This window comes from Lutra lutra, chromosome 1, assembly GCF_902655055.1.
Source record: "Lutra lutra chromosome 1, mLutLut1.2, whole genome shotgun sequence".
Classification (NCBI taxonomy): Eukaryota; Metazoa; Chordata; class Mammalia; order Carnivora; family Mustelidae; genus Lutra; species Lutra lutra.
Window position 1 is genome coordinate 133,962,864 of NC_062278.1, and position 16,522 is coordinate 133,979,385.

The following is a 16,522-nucleotide window of genomic DNA, read 5'->3' on the forward strand; positions in this document are numbered from 1 at the left end:
GGGTAAAGGAAGAGTGAAAGAGAGAGAGAGAGAAAATCTCAAGTGGATTCCCCACTGAGCACAGAGCATGATGCAGGGCTGGATCTCACAGCTTTGAGATCATGACCTGAGCTGAAGTCAAGAGTCAGATGCTCAACTGACTGAGCCACCCAGGCACCCCATGTGTTTAGCAATTATTATATATATTTTAAACGTTCCTAGTCCTAGAACTCCTAATCTTGGCCCTAGTGGTCACAGACCTTATAAGGCCACAGCTATTGATTCAAATATCTATTGAACATCTACTGTGTGTCTACTCTAGTAGACACAGATACTACTCTAGTTGTTGAAGATAACCTTGGTGAATAGGAATTACACAATCACTGACCTTATGGGGTTGATGGTCAGGTGTGAAAACAGACCTTAAACAAATAGTTACCCTCCTTCCCCAAATGAAATGATTTCAGTAATAAGTGCTATGAAGAAAAAGTTCTGGTGTCCATGAGATTATAATAATGGTGGTGGTGATGGTGGGGAACTTCAGGAAAGACCTTCCAGAAGTGTTGGCACTTAATCTGGGACTTGAAAGAAGAGCCAGTTTTGTTCCACAGAGTGGGGGAAAGGGTGTTCTAAGTAGAAAAAAGAGTAAATGTGAAAGCTGAGAGGTAGAGAGAAGTTTGACAAGTTAGGAGCAAAGGAGGCTCTTGTGGGGGACTGAGAAGGACAGTGAGTGATGCCAGTTATGATGGGGAGTATGGGTAGGAGTCAGATCATGCAGGTTCTGTAGGCCAAGCGAAGAATTTTTAAGTTTAGCCTTAAAACAAGGGGGAGAATCTGGAAATATGGAAGCATCCTTATGATTACACGATTACAATCCTTATGATTATAGTTGTAATTAAAAGAGATTACTCTAGCAGAAGCTTTGTTAGACATGAAAACATTTTGCGATGATTAAAACAGTACTGACAGGTGAATTAAATGGCAACTCAATGTATAGGTAAGAAAGTTCAGCAGAAGACCCACCCAAATATATATAGGAAATTTGTGTGTGGTAAATATGACATTTCAAAATAAGTGGGGAGAAAAATGGATTACTTACTAACATTTTGGGATACCCGAGTATCCTTCTTGAGAAAGAATAAAGTTGGACCTGTACTTCAGAAATTCAGGGACACAAGATGAAGTCATAAAAGACACAGAAGAAATCATGGGAAATGTGCAAAAAATAATATTGTGGGTGGGGAATGCCTTTTTGGAGTAGGTATCAAAATCTAGATATTACAATAATGATGGCTTGGCCTAGGCCCTGAAGAGATGGTAACCAATGGCTTCAAGGCATATTTTAGATGTGGAATCATCAGGATGATGATGTTGAAAGAGGGAGAGAGTAGAAAGATGTCAAGGATGACTTAATGACTTCTAAATTTGTAGTTTGAGGAATCCAGTGGGTGGTAATGTTTCTTCCTGAGATGGGAAATAAGGGAGGAGGGATTGTTGGAAGGATGATAAAAAAAAAAATCAGCTTTGTGTTAAAATATTTTGTGCTTCAAAGGACACCACCAAGAAAGTGAAAAGACAGCACAGAGAAAAACTATTTGCAAACCTGATAAGGTACTTATATCCAAAAAATATAAAGAACTCTTAAAACTTAATAATAAAAGGACAAATAACCCAGTGAAAAAATGGGCAAAAGATTTGATAGACACTTCTTTAAAGAAGATACATGAATGGCCAATAAGCACACAAAAAGATTAACAACATCATTAGTCATTAAGAAAATGCAGATAAAAACCACAATGAGATATTTCACACCCGTGAGGGTGGCTATAATCAAAAAAGACAGAAACTAACAACAGTAAGTGACCATATGAAGAAAATGGAGCTCTCCTATATTTCTGGTAGGAATGTCAAATGGTGCAGTAACTTTGGAAAACAGTTTGGTAGTTTATCAATCTGTTAAACATAGATTTACCTTATGATTACATAATTTCATTCCCATATGCTTACCCTAGAGAAATAACACATGGCCTCAAGAAGCCTTCCACAGGAATGCTCATAGCACTATTAGTCATAATAACCAAAAGTAGACACAACACACCAAATGTCCATCAACTAATGAATGGATAAAGAAAATGTGGACTCTTTATATAATAAAATATTTGTCAGTTAAAAGAAAGTTAAGTACTGACACAAGTTACAACAGAGATAATCCTCAAAAACATGTGAAGTGAAAACAGTCAGTCATAAAGACTACATGTTGTCTACTATATAATGAAATATCCAGAACAGGCAAGTCTATAACAACAGAATATAGATTAGTGATTGCCTAGGACTGGGACCAGGAGGAGAAAGGGAGAGAATAGGAGTGACTGCTTAGGATTACAAAATTTCTTTTGGGGGTAATGAAAATGTTCCAAAATTAAATTATAGAGATGATTGAACCACTCTGTAAATATATAAAAAGCCGCTGATTTGTATGTTTTAAACAGGTGTACTTTATAGTATGTAAATTATATCTCAATAAAGCTCTGAAAATATTCACCTTGGGATATATTAACTTTCCTAAATAAAACTGTGAATTCTCTTAAAGAACCCCGTTCTGGGGATGCCAGAATGATAGAAGTTTAGGGAACGTTAGGAGACCAGGATGGTTAATAAATTGACAGAACAATTTATTTCATTCCTCCAGGTGCTTAGAATGAGGCCACGCCCTTCCTCCGTTTCCTAGCAACCAACTCCCGTGCCTCTCGCTCTCTTCCTCAAAGCTTTCTCTGTCGTCACTTCCGCCCTATAACAGGAAGTGAGGTCCGAGCCGGCAGCTTTCCCGGGAGTTCGGCGTTTACGGTGTCAGCCTCAGCCGAAGAAGTGGTATTTCCCTGGAACTGGCAGCCTCCCGTTGTATCCGGGTCCCACCTGCCCGCCTGGTGGTGAGGCTCTAGAGGAGTGTAGAGGTGTTTGAGGTTCCAGAGATCCGCGCGAGAGAGGGTGAGGCCCGGGAACGCATGGCTCTCGGAGCAGAGTAGAGGACCGGCGGGGGCAACTCTCTGGTTATCTGGGCATCCCTTCAGCTTAGCTTCGTTTATCTACTGCGGCACCGGGAGTTTTTCACTTCTCCGTGGACCTGCTTGGTTTCTGGAAATTGGCACTTTTCGGCCTCGCTCCCCCAACGTCCCACCTGCTGCCTTTGAAGGAAGACCACTCAGACGGAAGGCTCGTCCAAGGCTCGCCGGGCTGCTGACTCCCAATCCCGCGAAGACCCAGAAGTGATCCGTCATGACCTCAGTGTGAGCTAGTGACCGAATTGTGACACTTTTCAGAGTCCTAGGGTAAATGTTTATATATGCGCATGGTCGTGTGTGTATGAGTGTCTTTTTTATCCTGCACGTTATGAGCTAGGAGAACCCTGGCCTGTGTTTAACAAGTGTGTTATTTTAGTTTACTTTTCTTTAACGTCTCTGCCATGGTTTCCTTCCTTGTTCTTGCACGTCAAACAACTTTATGCCGTCTGTTAGGTGGTGGGAACCAGCAGACTGGAATTAGGCTGGAACGACCCAGGAGTTACTGATTTAAAATTTTTTTTTTTTTTTTTTTTTTTTGGCTTGTTCTTTGAGGAGTTCAGTGACCTATTTGATTTAGGCGATTTTTAGTCCGTTTTAAGTTTTTATTTTTAATTATTATTACTTTAAAAAAATTTTTTTTAAGTTTTTAATGTGTTTGTGTCTTACATCCAAGACCACAGGTTCTTCATGGACAAAGACTGTGTCATATAATACTGTGTGACCCTCATAGTCCCAAGCACAATGCTGAACGCATAGTAAAGTCTCATTAATTTTTAAATTTAAATGGAAGAAAATACACATTCTAACATTTTCAACTTAATATTGAAGGGGTCTACTTAAATATAGTTCAGCTCCTGGAAAGGACAACATAAAATAACAAGATCTTTTTAGAGAAATGGGTTTAAAACTTAGAGGCTGCCTGGAATACTAGATACAGTGCTTTCAGTGAAAGAGAAATATGGTGCATACATAAATAATGGTGTTTCATTGCTTGTATCTTTTCTTCTTCTTTTTTTCTCTTTTTTTAAACAGGTATAGTATTCTGACTTACTGACCCAGAGGAGCTTGCTGACATTATGGGAAATCAGCTTGCTGGCATTGCTCCTTCCCAGATCCTTTCTGTGGAGAGTTATTTCTCAGACATCCATGACTTTGAATATGATAAGAGTCTGGGAAGTACTCGGTTTTTTAAAGTTGCTCGAGCGAAGCACCGAGAAGGCCTCGTGGTTGTGAAGGTCTTTGCAATTCAGGATCCCACATTGCCTTTAACCAGCTATAAACAAGAGCTGGAGGAACTGAAAATAAGGCTTCATTCTGCACAGAACTGTCTACCTTTTCAGAAAGCAGTAGAAAAAGCATCTGAGAAAGCAGCCATGCTCTTTAGGCAATATGTGCGAGACAACCTTTATGATCGCATCAGTACCCGTCCATTCTTAAATAACATTGAGAAGCGTTGGATTGCTTTCCAGATTCTGACTGCTGTGGACCAAGCACACAAATCTGGAGTCCGTCATGGGGACATCAAGACTGAGAATGTAATGGTCACCAGTTGGAATTGGGTCCTTCTAACTGATTTTGCTAGTTTTAAGCCCACTTACCTTCCAGAGGACAACCCAGCAGATTTCAACTATTTCTTTGACACTTCACGGAGGAGAACTTGCTATATTGCTCCTGAACGTTTTGTTGATGGTGGATTGTTTGCCACTGAGTTAGAATACATGAGGGATCCTTCAACTCCGCTTGTAGACTTAAATAGTAATCAGAGAACAAGAGGAGAGTTGAAGAGGGCAATGGATATCTTTTCAGCAGGTATTTGAATTGGTCGAATTTGGCAAGGGGGGATGTGCATATATTTTAACTTGAGACATTGAACTGTAGCTTTTAGAAAATCCCATATGTTGAAAAATTATTTTCTTGGTATTTCATACATTGTTCATTATTCAGATAGATATAGCAGTCTTTCTTTGGACATGTTTAAGTGCCTAGGAAATGCAGAGTGGTTCATTTATTCAAATATTTCAGAAATATTTGAATTCTTCCGTATGTACTAGGCACTTTTTTTTTTAAAAAGTAAACTTTTTTTTTTTTTTTTTTTTTTTTTTTTTTAAGTAAACCCAGTGTGGTGCTCAGACTCATGACTCACAATCAAAAGTTGCATGCTCTACCCACTGAGCCAGCCAGGTACCCCAAGGCACTTCTTTAGCGCTAGAGATGGATGGATAATTATGTCCCTCTTTTCAAGGTGTTTACATTTAATGGGGAGATGGATATGATATTGAAAAAGGACATTTCAATGCAGTGTGATTTGCTGTGGTGGTTATAAGCACAGGGTGCTGTTATAGGAGCATAAAAATATTAGTATCCATGGTGTGGGTAGAGAGTCAGTAGCAGGAAAGGCCTCTTTATTGGAAGATGGTATACATTTTTTAAAGATTTATTTTAGAGAGTGTGCTTGCTTGAGTGAGTTAGGGGAGGGACAGAGGGAGAAAATCTTCAAGCAGACTCCCCACTAGGCAGGGAGCTTGACATTGGGCTCAATCTCAAGACCCATGAGATAGATCATGACTTGAACTGAAACCAAGAGTCAGATGCTTAACTGACTGAGCCAACTAGTCACCCAGATGATTTTAAGAGAACTGAAAGAAGATTGGGAGCTAACTATGGCAAAGATAGCTTGTTTCAGGCACAGAGTGTTGCTTATACAAAGAACATCCGAGCACGAGGCCATTTTAAGTAGTTTATTATATAGAGTGTAGAGTGTGAGGTAAGCAGGCCCTAGATCAGAAAGGGTCTGGCATGCCGATGCTACCGTACAGGGGCATTATCAGATATATATTTTAGATAAACGCTGTAGCATGGAGAGTGGATAGCAGGGGAGCTACCTTATAGATGGGAAAACCAGCTAGAAGTAAACTGCCGTAGTCCAGAAAGGATAGGACTCTGACAAGCTTAAAGTTGTGACAGAATTGGAGAGGGAGTGGAAAAAAGAATACTTCAGAGATAATTAATAGGGGAAAAAGGAATACTTCAGAGATAATTAATAGGTAGAATTGTTAGGACTTGGTGATTGATTGGTAGGTGAAGTCAAGAACACTCTTTTCACCCTGGCGTGGGAAATTGGGTGGATTGGCAATGATGGTCACTGACATAAAAGAAATGGGGGAAGAACAGGTAAAGGGGGTGAGAAGATGATGATGAAGTCTCTGTTAGGTATGTTGAGTTGAAGGTGTCTGGGGGATATCCAGGAGAAGATGTACAATAGGCAATTGGTTATAAAGGTTTGTTGCAGAGAGAATTGGGATGGAGGTGGAGATTTCGTAGTTACCAGGAAATAGTAATTGTAGCTAAGGGAATGAGTTTGTAACTAGGAAGAGTTTGTAAAAAAGGGATTCCTAAGCTTTTTTGGGATCCCCTTAAAGATTTTGATGCAATCAGTGCCCTTCTTCTCTAGAAGAAAATACCATGCATTAATATACATTATTTCACATACCCAGACCACTTCAAGCCAGGCTATAGATTCTAGATTCTCTATGAACTTTTGGGGAAGAAAATGGGCTGAAAATGGTATCCTGAAGAAAAACCGTGTGAGCTCTGCATCAATGCCATTTTTCATGAATTTTGCCAAGATTGGGTGCTGCAAAGAAAATGTAAATTGAGCTGTATTTTAGATTACTTAGGAAAAGTAACATAATTAATGAAGAAATGTATTTCATTGAGGGTAATGAACAAGAATTGTTACTACAAACCTGTCCAGCTCCCTAATATGTGTCCCAAGATAATACTGAGGGGTATTTTTTGATAAGCTAGGGTTATCCTCCAGGCTGTGTAAATAAGATTAGAAGTGTAATTCATTAGAGTCCTGACTTTTTTTGACCAGTGAATTTATCTGAATTTTTAAAATTATGATTTTATAAATATGATTCCTTTAGCTTAGAAATTTGAACACTTTTTAATCTCGGGATCATTTATAGGCTTTTTTTTTTTAAACTGAGGTATAAAAGGCACATATTACATCCTTGTGACTCATTTATTTAATAACTGGAAGTTTGTTGGAGTTTTAAAATTTCAAGGGTCGATGCAAGGTTTATATTTATGCTTTCTGTGTGCATTATAGTTTCATAAACTTACTCAGCATTTTTTTTTTCCAGACCAGAGTCTACATCGTAGAGGCCCTTTCATTTTTTTTGAAAGAGGTGGGTGGGATCTGTCCACCTCTCCTAAGATTTGATGTAGGCTCTTTGGGTTTTGAATGTTACTTTTCTCTGTTTTGATGGATATCCTTGGTTCCTGGCTGCTAGTTTTGGAGAAGGTATATATTCTCTGTCTCTGGTCATATAAGTGGGCAGGACCCTTTTCCTGGAGATCTTTCATTCATTTGCTTGACAAATATTTGAGAATTATCTGTTATGTATGAGACACTGTGTTGTTACATGTTGGGGGTACAGCTCTGAAAAAGACTGATGAAGTTTTTACCCTTAAGGAGCTTATGTTCTAGTGGAGTAGAAAGAGAAACAAGGAAAGAAGTTTATTTTTGTGAGTGATAAGTGCTGTGATAGAGTTAGGACTTTTTTTTTTTTTTTTAAACATTTTATTCATTTATTTGACAGAGAGAGATCACAAATAAGCAGAGAGGCAGGCAGAGAGAGAGGAGGAAGCAGGCTCTCCACGGAGCAGAGAGCCCGATGCGGGGCTCGATCCCAGAACTCTGGGATCATGACCCGAGCCAAAGACAGAGGCTTTAACCCACTGAGCCACCCAGGCGCCCCTGGAGTTAGGACTTTTAAGTGTTATGACAAAGGTTGGTAGGAGACTACTTTAGATAAAATGGTCAGAGAAGACCTCTATGAGAAGGTGATATTTGAGCTGATACCTGAATTATAAGGACTTAGTGTTGATGAAGACACTTTGAACAATCTGTTCCATAGGGAAATACCACCTAATAACACCTTTTCCAGAACAATATTCTAAAAGTTGCAAGAAAAAAGTTCTATATTCACCTCTATTAGTTTGCTAGGGCTGCCATGACAAAATATCCCAGACTTGGTAACTTAAAGAAAAATTTATTTTCCCTCCATTCTAGAGGCTGAAGTCCAGGATCAAGGTGCCAGCAGGAGTCATTTCTCCTGAAGCCACTCTTTTTGGGTTGCAGATGGCTGCCTTCTCACTGTGTCCTCACATGGTCTCTTCCTTGGTGCCCCTTCTTAAAAGGTCACATATAATAATGGACGTATGACCTCATTTAACTTGTTACCTTTTTAAAGGCCTATCACCTGTATTTAGTCAGGTTACAGGTACTGGGTGTTAGGGCTTAAATATATGAATTTGAGGGAGAGGAGAGATACTTCAGTCCATAACAAACCCCATTTAGTTGTAAATAGTTAAATGTCGCTACGTTTTTTTTTTCTGACTTTTTACTTGGAAATTATTTCATACTTAAAAATTTTAAAAACTTGCAGAAGAGAATCCCCAGATTCACTTGGTTGGCATTTTGCTCCACTTGCTGTATCACCTATACATTCTTTTTGCACCCCAGTCCACCCTCATGATTTTTTAATGACTAAATTACATATATTGTGGCCCTTTGCTTCTGAATACTTCAGTATATATTCCCTAAGATCCTAGTCTGTTACATAACTCTTACGTAATTGTATGTTGCAGTTATCAACTGCAGCAAATTTAACATTGATAAAATAATTTACACTTTTAGTTCTAATTTTGTTTTTGAGCCATCAATGTCCCTTATAACATTTTAACTGCTCCAGGTCAGGACCCAGTCTAGGGTTTATAGCATTTAGTTGTCCTCTCCCCTTAGCTTCCTTTGATGTGGAACATCTTCATAGCCTTTTTTTGTCATCATGACATTGACATTTTTTGAAGAATACTTCTCTCCTTAAATTTTTAAAAATAATTTTTGTACTTTTTATTTTAAGTGATAGAAGTTGCAAAAATAGTGAAGAATGCTTCTCCCAGTTTCCCTGCTAGTGATATCTGATATGACCAGTCTGACCTCAAAATCTGGAATTGACAGTGGAGCCTTATTGTTAACTAGATACAGACTTTATTCAGTTTTCACTAGCTTTCACCTGCATTTTGTGTGTGTGTGTGTGTGTGTGTGCAAGCACACACATGTGCTCAAGCAGCTCACTCCATCCCTTTGTTTTTTCATAGAATGTACCTCATTCAGGGTTTGTCCGATTTCTCCTTTTGATTAGATTCAGGTTATTCATTCTCAGTGTACTATATATGTGATGATGCATTTTCACAGTATCACATCTAGAGACATACGGTGTCTGTTGGTGATGTTAATTTTGATCACCTGGTCAAGGTCTTGCCTGATTCTCCCCTCTCTAGTTACCTTCTGCTTTTTTAATCTCTTGCAACTAATAAGGAGCCTGTGGGAAGAAACTTTTAAGACCATGCAAATACACTGTCAGTCATAACAACTTCCTTCCTGATTTGGCATTCGTTGCTGATTCTTGCCTGATGGTTGCAAATGATGATTTTCCAACTCTAGTATTTCCTCCACCTTCACCAGTAGGCCCTCAGCATTCTGGCATACTCAAGTGTTCTCTCTTTCCCCTCATTTTTTTCTTTTAATTTATTATTGGTATGGACTTATTCATTTTTGCACCCAGTTTGTCAGTATTTTTTGGAGGATTTTTGTGCCTATATTCATCAGGAATATTGGTCTGTAGTTTTCTTTTCTTGTGATATCTTTGTCTGGTTTGGTATCAGGGTAATTTTGAATGAGTTGGGAAGTGTTCCCTCTTCTATTTTTTTGGGACAATTTGTGAAGGATTATTAAGTATTTTAACATTTGATAGACTGAAGCCTCTGTTAAGTGTTAGGCTTTTCTTTTGTGGAATGTTTATTATTCTGTTTCTTTACTTATGAGGTCTATTCAGATTTTCTGTTCTTTTTAAGTCAGCTTTGGTAATCTGTGTCTTTCCAGGAATCTGTCCATTTCATTTAGGTTATCTAATTTGTGTTCATACAGTTGTTCAAAATACAGTTCTTTTTCATTTTTGTAAGGTTGGTGGTGTGTCTCCTTTTTCATACCTTAATTTAGTAGTTTGAGACATCTGTCTTCTTAGTAGGAGCCTGTCAATTTTGTTGAGCTTTTCAAAGCACCAACCTTTGAGTTTGTGGATGTTCTCTATTGTGTTTTATTCTCCGTTTCACAAATTTCCATGCCAGTCTTTATTATTCCTTTTCTTCTGTTTGCTTTGGTTTTAGTTTACTATTTTTGTTTCTTAAGGTTAAGGTTAGGTTATTGTCCTTCACTCTTTTAAAATACAGGTGTTTATAGTTACACATTTCCTCTCAACACTGTCCTAGTTGCATCCCATACCTTTTATATGTTGTGTTTTCATTTTCATTAATCGCAAAGTAATTCTGTTTGATACATTGGTTATTTAGGAGTGTGTTGTTTAATTTCTACATATATGTGAATTTTTCAAGCTTTCCCTGTTATTGATTTCTTATTCCCTTGTGGTTTGAAGGACTTGATTTGTATGGTTTCAATCCTTTTAAACTTACTGAGGCTTGTTCTATGGCTTAGCATGTGATCTAACCTGGGAATTGTTCCATATGTACCTGAGAAGAATTTGTATTTTGCTGTTGTTGGGTGGAGTGTTCTTTTGATGTCTGTGTTAGATCCAGTTGGTTTGTAATGTTGGTCTGGTTTTCTATTTTCTTCTTGCTTATGATATTTCTAATAGCTATTTTAAGTCTTTTATTCTAAAACTTGACACAGATTGGTAGAGATTAATTTAAGAACTTTATTATGTGTTAGGAACTGTTTTAGTTCTTGGAAATTATTTAGTGAGCAAAATTAGGTGAAAATCCCTTCCTCATGAAGTTTGCATTCTAGTAGGTATACTAGATGGTAAAGAAAAAAAATACATGATATATTTAATTTGGCAGTTGGTGCTGTGGGGAAAAAATAGCAGGGAAAGGGAAAAGGGAATATGCAGAAGAATAGGCAAGAAGAATGGGGTAGTTGTGGTGGTGTGGCTTGCAATTTTAAACTGGATAGTTTACATAACTGCTAATATCCTAAATTACATTTGATGAAGGATCTTAAGGAGGTGGAGGTATAGGTGGACATTTGAGGGAGTAGCATTCTAGGTAGAGAGACCAGCAGATGCAGAGGCTATGAGCTAAGGTTATTTAAGGATCTCTGTAAGACCTGTGAAACGCAGGGGTGCCTGGGTGGGTTAGACGGTTGAGGGTTTGATTCTTGATTTCAGCTCAGGTTATGATCTCAGAGTCATGATATCAAACCCCACAGGGGGCTCTACATTGAATTTGGAGCCTGCTTAAGATTCTCTCTCTCCTTCTGCCACCCTACATCCCACATGCACGTATACTCTCTCTCTTTTCCTCTTAGAAAAAATACTTGTGAAATGCGGGTCATACAGTGATGCAGTGAAACTGTTTTGTCCTTTTCGGAGTGTAGATAGATTTTTTGTATTCCCTGTTTGAAGATTATGTGAGTGCCTAATGATTTGGTTATCTTTCCTTCTTTTTCTAGTCTTACACCTATACTTCGTAGCACTCTTCACACATTTGTTCACTGGTTTATTTTATGTCTGTCTTCCTAGAACGAAAGCTTGATGAGGGCAAGGATTTTATCTATTATATGCACTGCTAGTGTCTAGTGTATAGTAGACACCTAATAACTTTTAGTTTGATAGTGAATAAATGAGTTGTCAGATAATGACTTCAGTTCCTTATGGACTTAATTTCTAAAGTAAGTCCATACTTAAAAAAAATTACCTTTCTTGTAACTTGTATTCTATCTCTAAATATATGTATGTATATATTATATGCAAACATTCATTTTAAATTAGAGAACTAGGAAGTAATTTTATTTGTTTTTTTTAAGATGGAGAGATAGTGGGATTCTTTTGACTTTACACTTTCAGAAACTGATGATAAGGCAATAGACATTTTCCTTGTCTTGCGTGATTGTAGTTGTATGATGCATTAAAATTTTTAATTCAGTTTACTTTGGGCTTTTCATTTTGAGTGTTGTGAATTCTCTCAATTCTACATCTGTATTAAAGGTATCTTGCATTGCGTTTTTAATGGAATTATATCTGTTATTTTGCAGGTTGTGTTATAGCTGAGCTTTTTACAGAAGGTGTACCACTGTTTGATCTCTCTCAACTTCTGGCTTATAGAAATGGACAGTTTTTCCCGGAACAAGTGCTAAATAAAATTGAAGATTGCAGTATCAGAGAATTGGTAACTATGCTACAAGTATACTCCATTAGGTTTTAATAGAATTGTGTTTTCACTTTTGCATTAGACAGCTCTCTGGAATTTTATGAATTTGGAACAAAGCAATAAAGCCCCATAGACAATTATGAAGAGCCTTTTTTAATTTACTTTGTTAGGGAGAAGTGTATAATACTTTACCTCTTTTCAGGCACAGAGCTCATTTGATTAAATTTTATATGTATATAAAACATGCATAATGTTATACATACACACACGTCTTCAGCTCTGCTTTGGACAGATTTGGGAGGAAGTAAAGTGGTACTTGGAGATTAGAGATATTGTCTAGAATAGAGCTTGCTAGTAAGAAATCAAGAAGACCTATCTAAAATGAAAGAGACAGGAAACATCAACTTGACTATAATACAGTAGCATAGGGCCATTTCATATAGAAACAGCTCGTTTGGTATGTCTCTCTTGAGGCTGTTCTGGATGGAAGGTTATAGAATCACTAGTATAGCAGAAGAGAAGTGAGGAATTTTGTGGGAGGTCACATAAGCCAAAAATCCACCTTACTGATTGAGGGGATCTTTATTTAAAGTCCATCAATACAGTAACTGATGGCTTTAAAGATGATGACTCTCAGTCATGGGAAGTTGTAGTATATTAAAATATTCTATAATAAAGTAGGGAAGTATAGAATACATTTTAATTTCTCTTATAAATGGCAAATATTAAAAAATAAGATGTTTTAGAGGAAGCCAGTTTAGCTCATGTTCGGTAAACTGTGCACTAGTTGGTGTACCTGGCTGTTCTGTCTTTGGGTATGGCACTTATTTGTCATATTACATTGGCTAAGTGACTTCTTGAATTTGGACTTGTATTTTCTTAACTATGGAAGGAGTGAATCTGATGAATCTTTAAGGCTTAATCTGAATGTAAAAGGAATTCTATTTAAGTCACTTCTGGTATTTATAGTGCATATGAATCCTTGCAAGTTCAATGCTAGGTGCCTATTTGAAATATAAACAGAAAACTCAAATAACTAGATATATTTTTATGATATTTTAAGTATTTAAATAATGACTGATTGACTCTGAAGATCTAGGAAAAATTAAACTATGCTCTGTATATTGAAAGAAAATTAGTTCCCTAAGATGTCAGAAAACATATAATAAGTTCAAGTTAGGTACATTTCCTTTCTAGGGTTTGTAGGATTTAACATCTCTTACACTACTTGAGAAGTTTAAACCACTGATCCCCTTTTTGACTGGATCCTAGAACTACACTTAAACCATGTATTCCCTTGGACTTGTGGTATTAAGACTCTAAATCAGAACTCTGATATGTAAATAGATTTTAGTGGTACTGTGATTCTTTTCAGAACCGTGTGTAATTTTTTATGTAAAAATTTTGTGTATACAATTTTTTTCTGGAGAAAATCCCATTGTTTTCTTTAGATTCTCAATGGTATTACTGTACTCAAAACTGTTTAAGAATCCTTGAGCGGTGGGCAGTAATGTATTACTCCCCTGTCTTAATAATTGGGGAATACTGAACAGGGTATATCTCTTTATGTGTCTGGGCCACTTGTAATACTATATAATATTACAATAGTAATTTGTAATTACTATATAATTTCCTGTTGCTTTGTAGGATGGTAGTAAAGTCCCATATTGTTTGTAGTCAGGTTCTGAAAGTAGCTTGAAAGGTGAAGATTGAGAAGAGTCAGAGTTCCCTCACAAATTCTTTATGTCATGTTTAAGTTGCCCTTGTAGCTTTCATCTGATTTAACCTGCTGTTCTCAAATCTATTTTTTACTCCTTTTCTCCCCTTGGTGTAGGTAACTCAGATGATTCACCGTGAGCCAGATAAACGTTTAGGGGCAGAAGATTACCTAAAGCAGCAGCGTGGCAATGCCTTTCCTGAAATATTTTACACATTCCTTCAGCCCTACATGGCCCAGTTTGCCAAGGAAACATTTCTTTCTGCAGATGAGCGCATTCTGGTTATACGGAAGGATTTGGGCAACATTATTCACAATCTCTGTGGACATGATCTGCCAGAAAAAGCAGAAGGAGAGCCTAAGGAAAATGGGCTGGTTATCTTGGTGTCTGTTATAACGTCCTGTCTGCAGACCCTTAAATACTGTGATTCCAAACTTGCTGCTTTGGAACTTATTCTCCATTTGGCGCCAAGATTAAGTGTAGAAATTCTTTTGGATCGTATTACTCCTTATCTTTTGCATTTCAGCAATGACTCTGTTCCTAGAGTGAGGGCTGAAGCCTTGAGGACATTGACCAAAGTTCTTGCTCTTGTCAAAGAGGTTCCTCGCAATGATGTCAATATCTATCCGGAATATATTCTGCCAGGCATAGCCCACTTAGCCCAAGATGATGCTACTATTGTTAGACTAGCCTATGCTGGTAAGAACTTATTGTCCAAGTAATAGCTGCTCATATTTTTGAAGTTAGTGACTATAATATCTCTTGTTTCTCTGATTTCTCTGGGAATTCTGAGAGTGAATTATAGTCCTTAAACTATTTGTGTACATTTTGATAATTTTCATAAGTGATCTATCTGTCCCTGGGACTCAACTTTTGGTTGTACTCATTTTTGAAGTGATCAGAATTATCAAGTGAAAAATATGTAATATAGAATCCTATGATTTTACTGAGTATACTACATTTAATTTGGAGTGAGACTAATGCTTACAAGTATGTTCTGATTGTATTTAGGTCTTTGTAAAGTTTCTCTGAACAGATATGCTAATTTGAATATCAGCTTTAGGATACAAGTCTTTTGCTGTTCAAAAAAATGAATTTTGCTGGATAATTTGGTTTTTAAAGAACCTAGCCTATTACCAGATTTTAAGGTCCTTTTAGTTACTGTAGTGCTTAAGGTGTGTGGCTTCTTTGGGTTGAGGTTATAACACATCTACCTGTTTTATTTGTAATTCTTACTCATAAAATTAAGTGATACAGATTCATGTTTTTTAGCTCCCCAGATTAATTCTATATACTTCTTTCTGCATGGAAAATGTCACTGAAGCATTAACATAATTCATAATTTATTTCTAATATAATATGTAAAGTAGAGATTGCTTTGGTTTCTGTAAATAGTACATTAAGTGTGGTGGTGATATTGCCACTTTTATGAAAGGTACTTGCTAGGTTTATTAAATTTATAATTGTCTATCATTATTTCAATGGAACATACAAAAAATGGTTGCTGGACTCTGGCCTTATCTCTAGGTACATTCACTGAGTGGTGGTTGTTGCATTTTTTTTTTCTTCCCTCTACATATATTTTTATTTGTATTTATCCATTGCCTATTATTTATGGCTTGGTTTCCATAACTGTATGGGTGCACATGTCAGGCCTAGAAAATTGAGGATTTCTTTAAGACCTGTACATTTGAGTTTACAATTTGTAACAAAGTATATTTATAAGTCACTTGGCAAACATATTAAACTAGAAAAATTTAAATAAAAGTTTATAGGTTTTAAAAACAAACTGTATCTTTCTTTAGAGTTTTGTGACCTACTGTTGGTCTTAGTTTGTTCTCAGTTGTGTTAAATGGATAAGGTTCTGATGTGTAGGTGCTATGTTAACAGAGTGACAACCAATTACTAATAGTGATAGCATAAATAAAATAGCTACTGTTTATTGGAAAAAAACTCCATCAGGGCATCTGCTCAGGATTGCAGGGATTAGTTGCAAAAGATATATAAATTTTAAGATAGATTCCAGATTCTAAGATACATGGATTCTGAGATTCTAAGATCTATATATTTTTTGCAGCTAATCCTTGCAACAGCTTTGAGCAATAGATGCTATATTACCTTCATTTTACAAGTGAGGAAATTGGAAATGGGAGAGGCTAGACAATATGACCTAAATGTATCTGGTCTCGTTCTTTCTCAATTCTCAGAGCTGCTGGTCTTTACCTTGACTCTGAAGCACTCTGCTTTTCTTTGGTCTTCTGGGTCTTTATGGTGAGAGTCTGTGGTAACCAGGGTCTGTGCTGGTACCTAGTGTCCCTTCATTATGGCTTAGTGCAGGATAAACCTGCCTGTTTTTCAGTTGAGCCAGAAGTCTATTTGAACTTTTATGGTTAAGTATAATTAAACCACACATGTCAGTAACTATAAAAGTTTAAAATCAGTTTTCAAATGTCTTTTACAGTGTTCTTTTTAAACTCAGAGGTGGTATAGCTTTGTATCTTGTGTAAACTTTCAAGTGTATTGTGGTTTATG

The 16,522-nt window shown here is 37.0% G+C and overlaps 1 protein-coding gene across 2 annotated transcripts in view; it reads left to right on the forward strand.

Moving 5' to 3' along the window:
• The first annotated feature begins 2,790 nt into the window (after window positions 1-2,790).
• PIK3R4 (phosphoinositide-3-kinase regulatory subunit 4) overlaps window positions 2,791-16,522 on the forward strand; it is an 83,242-nt gene continuing 69,510 nt past the window's right edge. The window contains exons 1-4 of one of the 2 annotated variants that reach the window (XM_047737225.1): window positions 2,791-3,305; window positions 4,071-4,847; window positions 12,157-12,290; window positions 14,107-14,689. In XM_047737225.1, coding sequence (XP_047593181.1) covers window positions 4,115-4,847; window positions 12,157-12,290; window positions 14,107-14,689 — 1,450 coding nt within the window. In that variant the 5' untranslated portion in view covers window positions 2,791-3,305; window positions 4,071-4,114. The remainder of the gene's footprint in view (window positions 3,306-4,070; window positions 4,848-12,156; window positions 12,291-14,106; window positions 14,690-16,522) is intronic. The other variant, XM_047737233.1, reaches the window with a different exon arrangement.